This window comes from Nansenia antarctica (assembly GCF_963989245.1).
Source record: "Nansenia antarctica genome assembly, chromosome: 2".
In the NCBI taxonomy this organism is placed as follows: Eukaryota; Metazoa; Chordata; class Actinopteri; order Argentiniformes; family Microstomatidae; genus Nansenia; species Nansenia antarctica.
Genome location: NC_137675.1, coordinates 55,285,787 through 55,307,100, shown reverse-complemented (window position 1 = coordinate 55,307,100; position 21,314 = coordinate 55,285,787). Strand labels below are relative to the sequence as shown.

Genomic DNA, 21,314 nt, shown 5'->3' with positions numbered 1-21,314 from the left:
TCATTTAGGGAGATCAAAAGGAGATGAGAAACTGTCAGAGGCTGCAAGGAAGTGTCTCCATAATCAGCGCAGACGACCGGCGACTACTGATCACTCCAACCGCGACTCCGCAGTCACTCTCTGAAACAGAACCAAAAAAATAAATAAAAAAGATTTGGGAACAGGGAGTGTTGAATCATTTATCAAACAACCTTCTAATGCCCCGCTGCCTTGATTTATCTAAGATACTGATCAAGACACACTTGAGCGAGAGCTATGAACATTTCTTCTCATAATAACAAGTAAACATCTTTAATGATTTAGCATACAAGATGTTCATTCTTGCGCAGACGCCCCTTCTGCTTCTGTTTGACGTGGGACGTCGGCTGTGACTGGTGCTGTATGCCCAAATGAGCCGGGGATGGGATGGGGAGCTGTACTGGCTGGACAACTGAGTGGGATTGTTTCCTCGTACAGACGAGTCCAGATGATCTCGCTGGTGAGGACTTAAGGAGCGCTTTGATGCTCTCTGATCCGTTTGAAAAAATGGAAGAGGACCCCTACCATCATCAGTGCCACTTAGCAGGATGCCAGGCTGTCTTTGAACATAGCCCGGCACTGGGCAGGCACAGGAAAGAGGGGGGAGGGGGGGGGGGGGTTTGGGGACTTGGGATTCGTTGATATAGGGGGAACCGAGGAGAGTGCCAGACTATAGGTTCCTTTTCCTCTTTCTTTTTCTCTTTTATACAGCTTTCTGAGGTAAGAAAGAAGGGGGGAGGGGAAGAGGGGAGGCCGCCCTCCACTGCTACAGTATCTCCATATGCCCATCCCTTCCCCTCTGGCCAAACTCCAGTTCAAGTTAGGGGTCAGTTTTTGTGCTGAAACGGCTTTCCTGCCTTTTCCCACAGCTATTCCCTGTCCCAGTGGCTGCAGCTCCTTATACATATAGAGAGGGAGACGGTAGGGGAGGGAGGGAGGGAGGGAGGAAGGGAAGGAGATCTGTTCAGCTCTGCGGGGAGTAGCTCGCTAGCACATTTACTGTACAGCACATTCTCATCCACATCCACTCATTCGTTCACTCGTTCACTCACTCCCTCCATCACTCAACATCACGCTAAATAACTCATGAGACAAGCAGGTCGTAAACAAGCGGGCTCTGGAAACCTCCAGCGGGCTTTGATCTAACCCTACCCCCCCCCCCCCGCGCGCGCGCGTGCGCAAAACTTTGACATCAAGGATTTGGAAATGGCATTGATTCCAGAACATGTGCCACTCTGGTGTGAATCTCAGTTTGAGGAGGCAACCCCCTTCATCATGTCTTCGGAAACGCGGCGGATCGCCGTTGATCACTGGCCCCAGCATGCACGAGTCTTCCCAGCATGCACTACTTTGAAAATGAAAGGCATATTTTCCGACAGAGAAAAGGCTTTAATGTGAGTGTTCCTTAACGAGGACACATTCTGGACCGGTCGTTTCAGGGACAGAGTCTAATAAGTCCTAACAGAGGATGTGGATCAGCCAAGAACAGAGGAGCAAAAAGGAGTTTCTTGTTTTTCTTTTCTTTTCCCCTCTATTTCCCTCACTTATTCCCTCTCAACCTCTCTCCCTCTTCTTTTCCCATTCATTCCACCCAGTCCTCCCCCCCCCTCCATCTCTTTTAATCCCTCACTCTTGATTTCTCTATACAGTTTGTCTCTCTCTCTCTCTCTCTCTCCGTTTATCTCCTTGTCCCTCTTATTTATTCTCCCTCACAGTGTCCTTCTCCTTCTCTCTCTCTCTCTCTCTCTCTCTCTCTCTCTCTCTCTCTCTCTCTCTCTCTCTCTCTCTCTCTCCTCCACTCTTCTATTCTCCCCTTCACCCTCTCCCATCTGAATCACCTTACTTAAGAATGTATTGGAGTGGACTCAGACAGTTTGGCAGGCCACTCAGACAACAGGTTCATTAGGAGTGACTCCTCTCTGTTTCTCCCCCTTCTTACTCTATTTCGTTCCACACCCTCCCCCCCTCTCTCACTCTCACTCTCCCTCTATCTCTCCTTCATCCGTCTCCTCCTCCTCTCAGAACAAGTAGCGGTCACCCTGCCACTCAACTCGCTAAAACCCAGCGACGGTCACTCACTCACTGCAGACCCAAAATGTACACACCGGGAAGGGTGGCGGGGGGGGGGGGGGGGGGGGGGGGCTGCCTTCTATGAGTGCCGCTGCGGCTCTCAATCTATAAACTGTAATTGAGTGACCTTTGCGGTGACAGCGTGGCTGAGAGCCTGCCGGTGCCGAGCGGTGACAGATGCAGCCTGAATGGCTGGGCCGTGGACCTGCTGTCAGCTGGCAGGGGCTGAGGCTCGGCTCACCTGCTGAGGGAGAAGGGTCTCTGTGCCTCTGCCAGCCTCCCTGGCTGTCACTCTGCACAAGCCATCACAGTTTGTACCCCAGCCAGAGCTCCCATTATTCAACAGCTATCATTGTTTGTACTCCAGCTACAGCTACCTTTATTCAACAACTATCACTGTTTGTACTCCAGCTACAGCTACCTTTATTCAACAACCATCACTGTTTGTAGTCCAGCCAGAGCTCCCATTATTCAACAGCTATCATTGTTTGTACTCCAGCTACAGCTACCTTTATTCAACAACTATCACTGTTTGTACTCCAGCTACAGCTACCTTTATTCAACAACCATCACTGTTTGTAGTCCAGCTAGAGCTCCCTTTATTCAACAGCTATCACAGTTTGTAGTCCAGCTAGAGCTACTTTTATTCAACAGCTATCACAGTTTCTACCCCAGCTAGAGCTACTTTTATTCAACAGCTATCACTGTTTGTACTCCAGCTAGAGCTCCCTTTATTCAACAACCATCACTGTTTGTAGTCCAGCTAGAGCTCCCTTTATTCAACAACCATCACAGTTTGTAGTCCAGCTAGGGCTACTTTTATTCAACAGCTATCACTGTTTGCACTCCAGCTAGAGCTACTTTTATTCAACAACCATCACAGTTTGTAGTCCAGCTAGGGCTACTTTTATTCAACAGCTATCACTGTTTGTACTCCAGCTAGAGCTCCGTTTATTCAACAGCTATCACAGTTTGTACCTCAGCTAGAGCTACTTTTATTCAACAGCTATCATAGTTTGTACCCCAGCTAGAGCTACTTTTATTCAACAGCTATCATAGTTTGTACCCCAGCTAGAGCTACTTTTATTCAACAGCTATCACTGTTTGTACTCCAGCTAGAGCTCCCTTTATTCAACAACCATCACAGTTTGTACCCCAGCTAGAGCTCCCTTTATTCAACAACCATCACTGTTTGTAGTCCAGCTAGAGCTCCCTTTATTCAACAACCATCACAGTTTGTAGTCCAGCTAGGGCTACTTTTATTCAACAGCTATCACTGTTTGTAGTCCAGCTAGAGCTCCGTTTATTCAACAGCTATCACAGTTTGTACCTCAGCTAGAGCTACTTTTATTCAACAGCTATCATAGTTTGTACCCCAGCTAGAGCTACTTTTATTCAACAGCTATCATAGTTTGTACCCCAGCTAGAGCTACTTTTATTCAACAGCCATCACAGTTTGTACCCCAGCTAGAGCTACTTTTATTCAACAGCTATCACTGTTTGTAGTCCAGCTAGAGCTCCCTTTATTCAACAGCTATCACAGTTTGTACCCCAGCTAGAGCTACTTTTATTCAACAGCTATCACTGTTTGTACTCCAGCTACAGCTAGCTTTATTCAACAACCGTCACAGTTTGTAGTCCAACTAGAGCTCCCTTTATTCAACTGCCATCACAGTTGTACTCCAGCTAGCTCGTGGTTGGTTTCCCACAGCAATTCAATTAATTGGGGGGCAGCTGCAGGGCAGCTGTGCATAGCTGTGGGGTTTCCCTGCATCTACCCGGCACAGGGGCCGGAATGGGCGCTGTCCCCAGTGCTGAAAGTCACCATAGTCAAGTCAAGAGAGGGTTGCCACAATATATGGTCCCAGCAGGAATCGAACCCACAACCTAAGCGTTGTTAGCGTCATGCTCTACCAACTGAGCCACCACTGAGGACCACAAACCATGGTGTTGAACGACAACTGCGGTTTCATTGGAAGACATGGGAATGGGAGAAAAGAGAGCGTGAGTTGAGCTGGGGAGTGAAAGCACATTTTCTGGGGAGAAACCACTGTTGAACCGCCGCTCTCTGATTCTGAATCGAAGACATGACAGAGCTTCTTCTTTTTTGGGGGGGGGAGGCACAAACACAAATCGTCTGTGAATAACCTTATCCTGATTGGTTTTCAGACCATCGTGTCAGGAAAAGGAAAAAAGGAACACAAGCCTACGAGGTGGGATTCGAATTTATCTCTGCCTTCTCCACTGGAGTTCAATTAGTGTGAAACACCTCGGATATGACCCTGAGCAGGGAAGCAATTATGTCTGCCACGATGCAGACTGCATTAGTGGATATGATTACTGACTGACGGAGCGCTGTCGTATCCGACCGGGTGACTGACAGATTATTAATGAGGTGAGGACTCGGAGAAGAAGACACACTGCAGGGTCCGAACCCAGGCCCCCACCACCCCCCTTCCCTCGGATGCCGCTGGGCAGATTGTCACAGCAGCCGTGACCTAGATGTTAGAGTTTGGGTTTGCCCCCCCCCCCCCCCCCCCCCTACTTCGCCCAAACTTTTACCTACCCACCGTTGCCTCAGGCTCCCTCAAATGAGACTGAGTTCCCTTAGAGAGACAGGGAAGTGTTATCATGCATGCCCAGCCCTGTCTGCCTGTCACAGGGAGGGGGAAGACTGCTTCGTCATGGAAGTCATTGACAGAGAAGAGTGTCTGTGTGTGTTTTTCTTCCCCTCGCTCCTGGACTCGAGTAGCACAGGACATGTTTTGGGTGTGAATGAATAGCATTACTGTGCACTAGTGTATATGTACTGTAAGTACAAGACTCTCATGGTATTATTGCTCCTTATTATCTGAACAGTTGAACTATTTCACAATGTTCTACGAATGGCTATACAGCACACATTTTGTTATGATTGCGTTCACACCCCTTCACTGTTATTGACAGAATTTGTCATAGCCAGAATGCGTGCCAGAATAATTAACAGCCACAAGGCTCAGCCAGGGTCAGATTGTGTGGGCTGTGCAAAACCTGTAGCAGAGTGAAACTCCGACATTCAAACAATCCAATTAATTTCCATAATAGGCATGAAAATACAATTATACGACGGGAGACAAAAATTACTCTGTGAAATCTGTATTCATTACATTCCTTATGGGTGAGTGGTCGAGAACAAAGGCCTCCTTTCATAACAAGATAAGGAGAGATGAAAATGATTGTAATCACTTCATCTGCTACAGTTAATGATAACACTTCTAAAACGAAAATCATAACACGGCCAGGTGTTGTATTCATGTTTAAATGGTAGAAAGTTAGCGGGAAGCAAAGAAGACGAGAGAGAGAGAGAGAGAGAGAGAGAGAGAGAGAGAGAGAGAGAGAGAGAGAGAGAGAGAAAAGAAAATGTGCACGAGAAAGAATAATATCACTTGACTTATGGTGAGTTTGACTTATGATGATTTGTGGACCTGTAGCCCGATATACCTCAGCTATTTCCATCTACCCTCCGTTGTATCAACAACTCCATTCCGCCACACACTAATGTCTCTAATCTACTCTCCCTGTACAGGGATGGACCAGCAAATCATACCTCATAAAGTCAAGTTAACACAAAGAGGCCAATGCAATCTTTACCCAGAAGAAGCCGTATCAGTCACCCTCCATTGAGAAAAGGCAGCAAGGCAGTAAGTGAGATCATTTTACTGCAGAGGCATGCACACACACGCACACACACACACACACACACACGCACATGCACACGCACACGCACTTGCGCATGCACACACACGCACACACACACGCACGCATGCACACTCACACACACATACACACACACACACACACGTATTAGAGTCAGAGAGAGCAGGCGAGGAGTCATTAGGTTGTGGGTTGCATTAATCAACAGGAAAAAGCGTTGGTGATAGTGGGGGCAGGCAAGCATGAACAAGGACCTTCTCCACAGTCAGTCGCAGAAACGCACCAGAACACCCCAGAGGAGAAGAAAAGATAAGGAGAGAGAAAGGAAGATAAGAGCGGAGAGAGAAGAGGAGGACAAGAAGGAGGGGGGGGGGGGGGCTGGGGTTGGAGAGGTGGTGGAAGATGAGGAGAGGAAGAGAAGAGAAAGAGATGACGAGAATGATGAGGAGAGAGGGGGAGGAAGAGGAGATGAAGTGAGAGGGGAGGTGGAGAGGGGAGGACGAGAAGAGAAAGAAATGAAAATGATGAGGAGAGAGGGGGAGGACGAGGAGATAGAGTGAGAAGAGGAGGAGAAGGAGGAGGAGAAAGGAGGGAGGGAGGTGGAGAGAGGGGGGGGGGAGAGCCCTGGGCAGCAGGAGAGAGGAGAGTGATTAATCCTAGCCTGTGTGACCTCTCTCTGTGGGGAAGGTATCCTCCCTGGCTATGAATCATACTGTGGCATGGCTGCTGTCTCCGCTAATTCACTGCTAGAGAAAACACACATTCACCTGTGTGACCGGTGGCTGTCCACACTATTTTTCACCGAGCCATCACACGTTGTGTCCCGACTGCAGTGACTCTGAAAACAGCATGTACAGTGCTGTATGTGTGCCTTTTTCACACTAAAGCCTGCTGTCCCTTCTGTCCCTTGCCATTATTCCCCACTGACTGGACGCTCTCTGAAATATCATATCTATCAATCTGTGAAGTACAGCATCAAACCGGGTGCACTGCCCCCAGCTTATCTGGACATGCAGTACCCCGACTAATTGGAGGAGAGAGAGGAAAAAACACAGGATGGATGAAATACGGATTAAGAGAAGGATAGAGTCCTCCTGGAGTGGACGAGTCAACAGAAGCAATATCGTGAGCTTAGAATTCTAAGGTTCTATCTCCGTTTAGGTTAGTTCAGAGATATTGAGCGTGAAAGTTTTTACATTCCATTATGTTTTGTGAGATGGAACCTTTCTATTTGATTAATTACTAACTAAAAAAATGTCAACATTTTAAAAATAACAACACACAGGCATTAATAAACACCTAATGGATCAGATTATGTAAAAAACTCAATTTTGACCAAAAATGGAGATAGAACCTTATCATTCTAACGTCACGATATTCTGGGACAGGGTATGGAAAACCGGGACTACGGCATTTGAATATCCCATTCACACTACTTGTTTGTGTCCGTGAGAGTGGAACACTGGTTAAGAAATCCACACTAGAATATATAACACAGCACACTCAAGGCCAAAAATAAAAAATAAAAAAGATACAGACAAAACATGTCCTGTTGGCTTTTCCAGTGTGATCCTGTTATCTCCTGACTGGCAGTGATGCACTGCAGCTTATGAGATAAAGCGTGTACATAATAGACCTTGCCGCTCCTCCGGTCCACTCTTTCTCGTCACAGAGTCACAGCTGCGCTCCAAAGCTGAAACGAGCCCAGTGACGCCAGAGAGACCCAGACTGATCCATCACTGAAGGGTTGATCCTACCCAGCAGGGGGGAAGTGAGCAGGCTATTAACTGGAAGATGGATACTTGAAAGCCAGGGGCACTTTGAGAGATACAGTCCATCTATGGTCTAGCCGGGAAGTTACTTTTCAAAATATTGCGTCTGGGAGAACAGTGTGGGATCTTCCATGGTCATGGTCATATCCCTCCTAAGACCTCTTCATCCCGTCTACCCGTCTATCCCCCATGTACAGTTTCTCTACTGTAAATCAATATGTTTTAAAAGTATTTCTTCCAATGGCCCCAGGTCCTAGCATAGATGACTATTTCTTATGATGACTGGTGGATAGATGAGTCACTTACTTAGACAATGTACTGTATTTGTTGTAAGTTGCTTTAGTCTGCTAAATGCCATCTGTAAATGTCATCGGAAGTTTGGTTTGACGTTTCATTTGAACGACACTTGAGTGTTCAAACACTCAACAAATGAAAACAAACCAGTAGGCCTACCAATTTTTCAAATGTCATTTTCTACGCCTCAAAGATCTCCAGTATTGATTTGTTTTTGTTTTTCTGTTTTTGCTGAAAAGAACATGTTTTGGCTATAACACCTGGCTTTCAAACTGATGAGAGGGAACCAAATTCCTTCTATTCCTATTCTTAACTCTCACTTGCCTCATTATCCTCGCATCTCATTCATGTACCTTTGCTTTCTGAAACTCAAGCTGAATAAACTCAAGTTTAATGGGAGTTTACAGACACAGAGAGAGGGAGAGAGCTTGAGTAGAGAAATGGGCTATTATATTAACTGTGATTCTCAATCATTCTCAGGTGACAATAGAATAGGAGCACCTTCATTGAAAGAGAAGAATTTAAATTCCAATTCCATTTCATTTGAACATGTCCTATTAAAGCCCTCTCTTATCGTAGCTTCATGCAGAGTGTTCAGTAGTTCTGGAGCAGTTATGATGAAAATGTCACCCCAGCCATTCTGTGCATGTCATAGGCTAGTGAGCCAGAAAACATTGTTTAAAAAATAAATTGGTATTTAAAATGATCGTCGTACTGTAATGCATCTAATCACCCATATGTAATGTATATGTAATGTATTCCTGTCAGTTATTTGAGCTTTATTTATACGGGGAAAACGTGACCGAAAACACGGTCTCCTTTCCAGCAGGGCCCTGTTACAGAGAACAAACAGAAATGACTATACAATACAACAGGTTACAAGAACACCTCAATTAAAAGACATAGCATTACCCACATGTACAATCCTCCCTGAACATAACCCTCACCAAAAATGTGAAATGACCTGCACCAGAGTGTCCATTTGTCGTAATCTATAGATCTAACTTAAAGTTTCCCCCAATCCGGTAGACACCTGTGGGACATTAAAAAGTAGTAAGTTCGGAGAGCATGTCTGATTACCACTACGTCACCATGAAAGCAGCGGGATGAGGTAAAATGGGAGTTTTAACTGCTTTATATACAAATAACGGTTTTATATACCAATAACTATATACAAATAAAATCCAATGATAAGCTCTTGTTGAGGTCAAAGACTCCTAACCCACAGACTGATATAAAAGACAATGAGCAGATTGATAAGCAACAGTCAAAAGAGGCCAGAAGATGATGATGAGAAATGACGTTGCCACGTGCATGTACAGTGTGTCACCCTAGTCAAGGACAGGGAGGAGCATCGGATACAAACATGCAGATCATATTAATCGATATTACGGCATCTCGAGAAAAACATACACATAGCCTGCCTCCCGACACTGAACTTTACACTTTTATTTCTGCACTTGTATTTGTATTACACATTGTTTTTGGTGTATTTTATCTGTTGTTTTCTCTTTTACTAGTGTTGGGCGGTTGTTTGTCGTTGTAAAATGGTGCTATATAAATAAACATTACTTACTTACTATTTATTTCTGTCCTCATTCATCTCCATATTAATAAGCGATTTTTGAATGGAATTAAAACCAGAAGGTCAAGAATAGCTTGCTGAACTGAGGGGGTACAGGAGACAGCCTCCGAGATAGGGTAGTAATTATTCAAATCGCTGGGATCGCCCCCTTTAAGAGGGAGTTCATTGGCTGCTTTCCACACTTTGGGAATGGTACCAGAGATAACTCATATTAAAAATATGAGCCAGAGGTTCAACTATTAATATGGCAGAGAGCTGCAGGAGATATGGATCAAGCCTGTCAACCCCTGCAGACTTTTCTGAATAAATCTTCCACTCAACTCATCAAACACTTGGTGGAAACACAACTAATGGAGAATATAGGGTCATTGTTAGCCAAAGGAGCAGCTATCAGGCTATCAGTCTGAACAGGATACCACGCCAGGCTATCAGTTTTTATTTCAAATAGCAGAGATAACATGTTGGTTAAAGGCACCAATTCTTCTTTCCTTTTTTGTTATCCATAATGATGTTAGTATTGGATAAAACTGCTTGAGGTAGAAGAGGAACTATTATGTTTTAGTGATTTAACTGCTTTCCAAAATGTAGTTGGGTCACCACCAGAATCAGGTAGTGTTTAAATAGTAACTTGATTTAGCCTTCTTAATCATGGCAGTACATCCATTTCTGCACTGTCTGAAGGAAAGCCAATCAGTAGCTAAATCAGTAGATCTAGTCTTAAAACTGACAACTCCCCACAGGCATTCGTCTCTGTGCAATTGGTGCCAATACAAGGTTGTTTACATCATTTGGCCTGTGTCTCAAACGATGAATCAGATTATGGTATGAGAGAATTGGAGTTACCTTTAAAATCCTATCACTCAGGTTTGTGGTTGTGAACCAAGGCAGCACAACCAGTAGCTTACTGTATCTCAGACAAAAAAAAGCGAGAGAGAGAAAGAAAGAAAGAAAGAAAGAAAGAAAGAAAGAAAGAAAAAAGTAAATGTACCCAGAATGAAAAAGGAATCTGAATTCACAGGGAGCCAGCACTATCATTTTCAATGTTTAATACCAAGACGAGAGTGTCACGAGGAACTTTGGTGGACATGCTGTTGGCACACTGTGTTGCAGATAAAAGTTTGATAAACCTGTCAAGGCTTTAAGATTCTGGTCTCCGTTGGCAGGCAGCAGCTCCTGTTTGAAGTCCCACAGCTTCAGGGTTGTGCAGGTTTGCCCGTAGACATCCTCTCTCTTTCTCTCTCGGCCCGGGGGGTTCATCTTTTTCATTTATATTTCCTTCCCCCTTGCCGAGCTGGTGGAGCTCTTTGGAACATGCTGAGCAGAGCGAAACACAACCTGGCACTGAGATATTCATTTAGGAAAACAAAAGAACCAGAGGGAGTGAAGAAGAAGAGTGAGGGAGTGAAAGAATCAAAAGAACAAAAATTTGGATCAACTTTATTTTTTGCCATCAGCACAGATTGTCTGGCAATGTGGAATTATGCAATTATGCAAGTCAGAGAAATGAAAGAATCATCCAAGCGTCCCGCTGAGTCTTCTCTTCCGTATGTTTTATGGAATATTCAGACGCAAGCCTTCCCACAAATATACAAATCTTTTTCGACACCATCGATGTCTAATGCTTTCTCAGGACTCCCAGGCACCACTGCTTCCAAGTGAATGCCCTCATCCTTTACTCCTGTAGACCTACATGGATTCTCCAAGCACCATAAAAACCTGATTGAGTCATCATTGGTGCCTCCACAGGATCACAATGAATATACACATAGAGGCACATGGGTAGTTGAACACAGCCTGAATAGAAATGCCCCATTACACTATAAATGACTGATAAGTGTGCAACTTATTGGACACCCAGTTTACTGTATGTGAGAAATACTGATGTTGATAGCGATGGGACCAATAAGTTAGATAGACTAGACTCTGCCACCACTCTCACTCTCACCCCCTCCCCCTCCCCCCCCCCCCCCCCCCCCCCGACAGTCATGACACATCCCTCATCCCTAGACTGGGCACGGCTGACTTTCAGTCATCTGTCCTCCAATCAAAATCCACCGGGCAGCCAATCAAAGCACGCCTCAGGGCCTCATCCTCGTGACTTGTACGGCGCAGCAGATGGGTTATTATGAAGGATAGGATAACTCAGTGTGATCATACAATACAGCACAAATCACTCTCAATCGGTTTTCTATTTACCCCGTCTTGGAGAGTTGGCTCAGCTTGGCGTAGCTTAGACGACGACTGCAGCCTGGGTCTCTTTCATGCTTCATTGTTTTCCATATACAGGGCCAAAGTATCTGTTTACACAGTATCGCAAAGAAAAGAGCTTTAACTCGAACAAGAGTTAGAGTTTGCGCTTGGCTGTTTCTTCAGTAAACAAGATGAGTCTGTAAGACTCTGAGCAAACACTGTCGAGTTCCCAGGAGGAAGACAGGAAGGATACATATGGAGGTGGAGTGGGTGAGAGGAGTGAGTTACACACTATCTACGGCACCTAGAGCCAACACTACCTTCTGTCCCTGCAGAGAGAGAAGTACTGTAGCATCTACACGGAGAATTCCTCCCACTCTGGCAGCCCACTCAGGGTCGTCTGCTTGTGTTTGCTGCTCCATGAAGTAAATGGGGCCAAGCCAACAGTGCCTGCAGAGAAATCACCAACTCTGAAAGAAGCAATTAGGATATTTCACACACTAGGATAATTCCTATATTAAAAAAGATGGATGATGACATCTTTAACCTCAATTGACTTTCTGAATCTAGGTAATTACTTTGTCTCTCTCTCCGAAAGTGCATCTTAAGTTGCGGTTAAGAGGTAAGAACTTTGAGTTGTACCAAACCGGACAACATTGATTTCGTTTTTTTATTAAACAACACTTGTATGTACAAATATACTCATATGGGACATGTAAAATAGTACATCTCTAAGTACATGGCTTTGGGTGCATCTACAGTACAAATAGACAGTACCAACAACTGCACTATGGTCTAAGTATTTACATAACACTGAATAACATAGTGTACAGTATCAGCATGTCACTTGGAGGTTTAAATGAAGCATCGCAACATGGTTATCGAGGCTGCCTTCTTCAATACTCTTGAGAGCTTTTCTCATCCAGCCCCACATACAGTACAGTACTAATCATGTGGATATATTCCCTTTTGCTGGACCTAAGTGGGGTCCAACTGTAAACCACAAATGGAATAGCAGCATTATACCTACAGTACAACAGGTCAGAGTACAATCATGCATTTTCCCTGAGTTGCATTTCCATGTCAGTCACACTTCTGCTATTTTGTGGGATATTCCGGGCCAATGACAGCTGTCATTGTCACCGGACCAAGCCCCCGGGTCAATGGGATTGCTCATTCCCTGCCAGTTAAGCACTGTGATGCTGTTGTAAAGTGACATAACCTCTGTTCCGTGACGATTTTTTTCCCATCCAGTGATTCTCTGAACAGCTGCTCTTCTACACTTGGGTCACGGCCCCCGCCCCCCCCCCCCCCCCCATCCCCCACACCGCCTCTCCCCAGCTCACAGAGCCCTACAGCAGGGGCCCGTTTCCTCCTCAGCCTCCCCACCTACAGTCAGACTCCTCCGGGGGTGGTTGGCCCCCCAGGTTCCTGGGTGAGGTGGAGGCTCGTCCTCGTCAGGGTCACCACCCAGGTCATAAGCAGTCCCTGCACAGCGCCACCTGGCCCTTCCGGTAGTCCCTGCAGGGGCAGAGGCGGCGGTACTTGGCGTTGGCCCCGGCGCAGCTGAACAGCAGGGGGTCTTTCTGGAGGCTGCACTCGCTGCGCTCCACGGAGAAGGCAGGGGAGATGTGGTTCACCTCCGCCTCCAGGGTCTCACACTGCAACTCCAGGCTGAGAGGAGACAGAGAGAGATAGACTCCTTAGATATAGACAGAGAGTTAGACTCCTTAGATATAGACAGAGATAGACTCCTTAGATATAGACAGAGAGTTAGGCCCAATCCCGATTCTCTTTTTTACCACTTCGGCTCGTTTTGGAGTCACTCGTTTTGGAGTCACTCGTTTTGGAGCCATAGCCGTAGTGGTTCCCCGGGGGAAATGGGACAACGACGTCATCCGTAGTGTAATGAATGGGTTAATTCATAGTCAGGACAGCGCATGCGCCTTAGAGAGAGTTCGTGATATACCAGTAGGTGACTGACAGGTGTCGAGAGAACCGTAGTAAACTAGTTATACCTTTGTTGAACCCAGACTAAAGTGTCTTATTATTCTATGTCCAAGTGACATTACACATAGTATCGTAGAAAAGCATTGACGCTCGCGATTCATTCACAACTTGAATGAACTTGAACGCTATCAATCGATCAAACAAGTCATAAAATAAAAAAGAACAATGCTTCATTATCAGACCATGACAGAATAAGCTCTAACCTGTATGAAACCTGTGCTCCAGTGGTGTAGTCACTAGGAAAGGCCAAGGATTTCCATATACCCACTTAAAAATGTGTGAGGATACGTAACGGCGTTTTGTGACAGAACTTTCACTTTCATTCATAAAATTCACCCCGTCTGTGTTACGAAGCGCTTGACTTTTGGACCATTGGGACTAACTATAGCGTCATATACCACCAAGGGGGGGGGGGGGGGGGGGAATTTGCGCCTATCATGCACATATCAGCCTGTGGATAGATAACTTTAGATAGATAACTTTACATTAAATATGTCTACCATCATCCGCTGTCAAACACCACAATTTATTGAAAAAAAAAAACATGATTGTACATCTCTGTAATCGCGCACCGATGTATTTATATGGGGAAGGCTGTGCTTGACGATTCCATTGGACTGCCGCCGGGCAGAGGAACAGGGACTGTCGCCCTGCTTTAATAGTCTAATGCAGCGGTTCCCAACCTTTTTGGACTCACGGCCCACTTTACAAATCTCTACAGTATTCGCGGCCCACCTAGTGCGCGAAGCGTGTAAAGAAAAGGTCTATAATGCATTGAAATGACATTAGTAGCCTACATCAGACATTAGACATTAGACATCAGACATGGAAATATGTCAATGTGCGGCTGTCATGCACAAATCAGCTTGTAACGTTAGACACACAGCACATCGGCATAATAACGTTTTGTTGTTGTTGTGCTTGTTATAAAGAAAAGGTCTATAATGCATTAAATGAATGATACAACCCATTAATAATATTACCTAATAACAACTGCTCGGATTAGATTGCCGGTTGTTTTGGTATAATAACAACTATAGCGTCATATACCACCAAGGGGGGGGGGGACACGGTGACTGTCAGCCTGTGACAAACGCGCTCCGGTGTCCTGCCCGCTGTCCCAAGCGCGCTGGACTGTGGAACTTTCTATGTTAAGCACCTCGGCATAACAGCGATTTTGTTGTTATGCTTGTTGTAAAGAAAAGGTCTATAATGCATTGAAATAACATTAAATTATATAACCCATCAACAATATTACATAATAACAACTGCTCGGATAGGATTGCGGGTTGTTTTATGTCTATCATCATCCGCTGTCAAACGCCAAAGGTAATCTTTTATTTTATTTTATTTTATGGCGAGACCGGGATGCTTGTTGTAAAGAAAAGGTCTATGATGCATTGAAATTACATTAAACTAAGATAATACGATGGTTATCATATTTTTTCAAGTCTTTAATTACAAGTAATTCCAGAAAAAGTAAATGACATTTCAGGCTCGCGTATTACGAGAGCGAAAAGAACATTTCTGTAGATGTTTCGCAATGCATGCCGGAAGGGAGTCTCATGGCTCCGAATCGAACGAGGGTCAAGATTTGCTCCGAACGGAGCCATGGAAAACCCTAACCCTAACCCTAACCCTAATGAGTAATGAATTGGGACGCCACTACGGCTACACGTGAACGCGCAAAACGGAGATTAGGGGTGAAAACGGAGCCGGAGTGGTGAATTGGGATTCACCCTTAGACTCCTTAGATATAGACAGAGAGAGACTCCTTAGATATAGACAGATATATAGACTTATTAAATATAGATAGATAGATAGATATAGACTCCTTAGATATAGACAGATATATAGACTTATTAGATATAGATAGACAGATATAGACTCCTTAGATATAGACAGAGATATACTCCTTAGATATAGACAGAGATAGACTCCTTAGATATAGACAGAGAGATAGACTCCTTAGATATAGACAGAGAGATAGACTCCTTAGATATAGATAGAGAGATATACTCATTAGATATAGACAGAGAGATAGACTCCTTAGATATAGAATAGATAGAGAGATATACTCATTAGATACACTCCTTAGATATAGATAGAGAGATATACTCATTGGATATAGACAGAGAGATAGACTCCTTAGATATAGATAGAGAGATAGACTCCTTAGATATAGATATATATATATATATATATACCCATTAGATATAGACAGAGAGATATCCTGGACTAAATCACACTTTCAATGTAAAATCTCCATTGAAGATGTTTTTTAGTCTAGGATTAGGCTTAAGCCTTGTCTGTGAAACCGGCCCATAGACTCATTAGATATAGATAGAGAGATAGACTCATATAGACAGATATATAGACTACTTAGATATAGACAGAGAGATTGAGTCCTTAGATATAGATAGATAGATATAGACTCATTAGATATAGATAGATAGATATAGACTCATTATATATAAATAGATAGATATAGATTCATTAGATATAGATACTATATAGACAGATACTATAGATACTATGAGAGATATAGACGCCCGAGGCTTAGATAGAACTATGAGATCAAAGATTATACAAATGAGCTTGGGTATCATTATTAAAAATTAGTACAGTGATAATAAAACATGACCATGAATTAAGAAAAGCTTTGTCGGTGGTTTGAAATGAGACTATTGCACTCACAAATTAATTACACTCACAAATCAATTACTACTCAAATTAATTACACTCACAAATAAATTACTACTCAAAAATGTATTACCACTCACAAATCAATTACCACTCACAAATCAATTACCACTCACAATTCAATTACCACTCACAAATCAATTACCACTCACAAATCAATTACCACTCACAAATCAATTACCACTCACAAATCAATTACCACTCACAAATCAAACAATCCCATTACCACTTTGTTACGTTACAACATGTGATTACAACGTCGTTACTAAGGTGAATTCAGGTGAATTGTTACCAATCAAATGACAAGAATCGCCTTTAACCCTCTCTACCCAAACGTGTGTGTGGTGGCACATTAAAAATCAAAGGGGGTGGGTATCAATCAGTAACACAGATGGTGTTGTTTACAGCAGGAGGGGGCAGCTCACCCGCTGAAGGCCTCCTTGATGTTGATGAAGCGGTAGAGGGCTGGCTCACAGATCAAGCCCGCCGCCTGGCAGGCCTCCACGCACGACTGGCCGCCCAGGGAGGCCAGCAGCCGCAGGGCGCTGAGGGGAGGCCAGGAGAGGGGAGCACTGGCGTTGGACGCCCAGGCCAGGGAGCTGGAGTTGGGCAAGAGGATGAAGGGGCTGGGGGGGGTGCCCGGCCACGTCCTGGAGGCGTTCGCCAAGGGAAACGGAGCTTCAGGCACACAGAAATCCTGCGGAGGACAAATACAATATGACACAACACCACACCGACGGCTGCAGTCAGCGACACGTCAGACTCAGCTGATGCCTGATGAGACATACCGGACATAACATTAGCGTGACCTGATTCATCATAATAATAATAATACGCTTTACAAACTGAAAAGATTGAGTAGTAAAAAGAAACAAGAAATAAATAGAGAAAGAAAGTATAGGGGTCTAATTAAGGTATTGCTGGGGATACATGGGAAGGGGAGGGGGAGAGTTGAAGGCAAGCTTGAAGAGGTGGGTTTTGAGGGCCTGTTTAAATGTTGGGAGGGTGTTGGCCCGTCTGATGTGGTTGGGGAGGGCTTCCAGAGGGACTGGGCTGCGGCTGAAAAGGCCCTATGACCCCAGGTCATTCATCAGCTCTACCCTCAGCTATTAGCTGTACATTCAGATGGATTCTGATTCAGAAGGATTAACAAAAGGACCGTGACTTCCAAGGGTACTTTTGAGCATTTTCAGGCCAGGCCAGACATCATTCTTATCGCTCTTCCTGGAATAATATATGACGGCCGTGACACCACCAAGAATCAAACAGGGGACTTTAGGCAGAATCAAGGGAGAGGGACCACTGATTAGATTCCTCCTCCGGTGTGGGCTATTCTATTCATAAGGTGCAGGTAATAACATTTCTCTGGCATCTCCCTCTGGTCCCCAACTCCTTTTATTAAACAAGGTCGCAGCACCCAGCAGTAATAACCAGCCACCCCCCCACCTCCCAACCACCCCCCACCCCGCCCTTGTGGACCCTGTCACCACTCTTCTTCCCCCCCTCCCCACACACCCTTAGACTGCTCATTAGGAAAATATGGTGACTGAGAGGAGGAGGGACAGCTCTACTTTCAGTGTGTGTGTAGTGTGTAGTGTGTGTGTGTGTGTATAGTGTGTGTGTGTGTAGTGTGTGTGTGTGTGTGTGTAGTGTATGTGTGTGTGTGTGTGTGTGAGTGTGTGGTTGTGTGCGTACACGTGTGTGTGTGTGTGTGTGTGTGGGTGTGGGTGCGTACACGTCTGTGTGTGTGTGTGTGTGTGTGTGTGTGTGTGCGTACACGTGCGGGTGTGTGTGTGTGTGTGCGTATGCGCATGTGTGTGTGTGTGTGTGTGTGTGCATTCGCATGTGTGTGAGAGAGGCAGGAGTTGTGAGGAGCCGCGAGGCAGGGACGGGGGGTCAGGGGGGGTCAGCGTTGGTTATGGCTGGTCTGTAGAAGAGAGGTGAGGGATGGGATGGGAGACAGGCGAGAGGGAGTGGGAGGAGGTGGAGGAGTGGGAGGAGGAGGTGGAGGTTACTGGAGCTGATTGGGAGTCTGAGAGCGTCCGTGCCCGGGGAGAGGCAGCGGGCGGCGGGCTCAGGCGGTCACGGCGCTCTGAGCACACTTGGCCCCGTGTGAGACAGACAGAGGTGGGGCAGGGGGACGGCGCAGGCCACCCCATTTGGCACAGTACTGGAGCATGACAATGTGCGTAATTGTGCAGAGAAATATTAATGAGAGACAGGGCTAGGGTGTAGTATGGGGAGAGTGCGTGTGTGTGTGGGCGTTTGTGTGTGTGTGTGTGTGTGTGTGTGTGCGTGTGTGTGTGTGTGTGTGTGTTTGTGTGGGTGTGGGTGCGTGTGTGTGTGTTTGTTTGTTTGTGTGTTTGTGCATCTTGGGCAAGGGCTGTTGATGAGAGACAGGCTAGGGCGTATGGGGGAGAGTGCGTGTGTGTGCGTGCATGCGTGTGTGTGTTTCTTTAGTGTGTTACATGTGTTCGAGTGCAATACTGGGTGGGCTCTTCTGTATGCACACAGGATATCTCCATTCTGAGTTTGCATAAATGCATACATGGAAGTGAGGGACCGTAGAGAATAGCACAGTGTTCTATCCGTGTTCTCTTCGTGTTCAGTGTTCTAACAGTGTTCTAGAGGATCTCTTTGGTGGGGGGAAACTGTTCCATTCCATCTCCAAGGAGCGAAGGCCAGTGTGTCAGAAACACAAACACAGTATTGGCGCTTTTCCACTACAGGGCCAGCCCGGGTCAGCCTGGGCTGGCCCGGTTTATTATCCTTTTTCCACTGCCAAAGGTACCCGTGCCATTTCTGGTACCCGTGCCGAACAAGAACTAAAATAGTTATTGTTCGGGATGGGTAGCGAAAGGTACTTTTTTGCCAGGCTGCGTGTGACGTGTGACGCTGCACACCGTTGATTGGTCAATGGAAATCGTCATCCCATGTTCATAGATTTCTTCGCTAACCGCCATCTTTAAATACCACAACAGATTTCGCTCTAGGAAAATGTCACTTACTGTTTCTGTAATAGCTTATTAATAAAGATTGGAAAAATTATGCTGACCATCGTATTATCTTAGTTTAATGTAATTTCAATGCATCATAGAACTTTTATTTACAACAAGCATAAAAAAAAAATCGCTATTATGGCGATGTGCTGTGCCTATGCTGTTCCTCAGTCCAGCGGCAGTCAAATGCCGGTAGATTCGTGTCTTGGAGGAAGCATGATACTCGCTCAGAGTTCATCTCGCTTTCCCCCCCCGTTGATGTATTAAACAATCTAAGCCAGCGATACTCAACCCGCGGCTCGCGAGCCGCATGCGGCTCCTTTAAGACGAGTTGCGGCTCTTTTAAGTCCCACTTAAAAAATAAAAAACAAAAAATAAAAAAATAAAAAAATAAAACATTGTCAGCAGAATTCATCAACATTTCATTATCACTCACAAGTCACACATCAGTCTATTAAGCCGCGCCCCCCATCCCTCTGAACAACCAATCACAAATGATTTCAGGTTTCGCGCTCTGATTGCAGGTGCGCGAGATAATTGCTCCGTCACACTGGGAAGAGCTTACAGCACTATGCAACAATGGCGAAGGAATATAGGAAACGAAAATATGAAGAGGAATATCGAACATTTAAAGAGGACTGGGAACTCAAGTTTTTCTTCGTCTCCACCGGTTCGGGAAAATGCATCTGCCTGCTTTGTGACAACGTCATTTCACAATTTAAAAGGTCCAATTTGCAGCGCCATCACGACACAAAACACCCGAAGTTCAGTACCGACTTTCCGAAAGGCGGAGAGCTGAGGGCGGAAAAGCTGGCGAGACTCAAACAGAACCGAACTGCTCAAAAAAACGTATTCCACACTAATACGAGTGAAAGAGCGACAGAGACATCCTACAAAATCACACATGAACTGATGAAAAAGATGAAGCCATATACTGACGGAGAAATGGTGAAGGATTGCATACTGCTGGCTTTTTCAACGTTGTATCCTGAGAAAAAAGACCTGGAACGAGAGGCCAAAAAAATTCAACTGTCGGATTCTACTGTAGCTAGGAGGGCATCAGACATTTCAGAGAACATTGCACATACTCTTAAGGACAAACTGTCATCCGCTGAGTTTGTCAGCCTTGCAATGGACGAAAGCTTGGATATCAATGACACGCCACAATTACTCATCTTTATCCGAGCGATCAACAGTAAGTTTGACATTACAGAAGAACTGCTTGACATGGTTTCACTGGAAAATGGAACAACGGGCATTGAAATAAAAAACGCAGTGCTGGAAACATTAGAAAAGTTTAACATTGGATCAGAAAAAATCGCAGCATTCACAACAGATGGTGCACCGGCGATGCTAGGTAAGAGGAACGGAGCCGTGGCTTTGCTGAAAGAAACGCTGAAAAACGGCGGGGTTGCTGCTGAGGGTATTTTCTCATACCATTGTATTGTGCATCAACAAGCCTTGTTTGCTAAGTTCAAATGTCTGAATGAAGTGATGGCAAATGTAATCGAAGTGGTTAATTATATCAGGGCCCGTGCAAGAAACCACTTAAATTTTAAACTGCTGTGTGAGGAGTTTGACACTCACTATGGAGATTTGGTGTTACACACCGAGATCAGATGGCTGTCTAAAGGACGTATGCTTGCACATTTCATGGACCTGCTTGAACCCCTGAAATCCTTCATTGTCGGCCAAGGGGAGACTTCCCGATTTTCCTTTTTGGATGATAAAGAGTGGGGGCTGTCTGTTGCGTTCCTGTGTGACATTACGCAGCACTTGAACGAACTTAATCTCAAGATGCAGGGAGGAAACAAGACCGTGTATGAGCTCTACACGGCTGTCAGAGTATTTTCTGACAAACTGGATGTACTCGAACAAAGTGTCCGTGGTTCTGATTACCGTTTCTTCCCCACCGTGCAGAAAGTGATGGCGACGCCTGCAGACGCTCTCCCGTCCTGTCAATCACAATTCTGTGACGTG

At 45.2% G+C, this 21,314-nt stretch overlaps 1 protein-coding gene across 1 annotated transcript in view; it reads right to left on the bottom strand.

Moving 5' to 3' along the window:
- Window positions 1–13,097: 13,097 nt before the first annotated feature.
- mgat5b (alpha-1,6-mannosylglycoprotein 6-beta-N-acetylglucosaminyltransferase B) overlaps window positions 13,098–21,314 on the bottom strand; it is a gene marked incomplete at both ends in the record, with an annotated part of 82,905 nt that continues 74,688 nt past the window's right edge. The window contains 2 exons of the mRNA XM_080524859.1: window positions 13,098–13,296; window positions 16,761–17,032. Coding sequence (XP_080380985.1) covers window positions 13,098–13,296; window positions 16,761–17,032 — 471 coding nt within the window. The remainder of the gene's footprint in view (window positions 13,297–16,760; window positions 17,033–21,314) is intronic.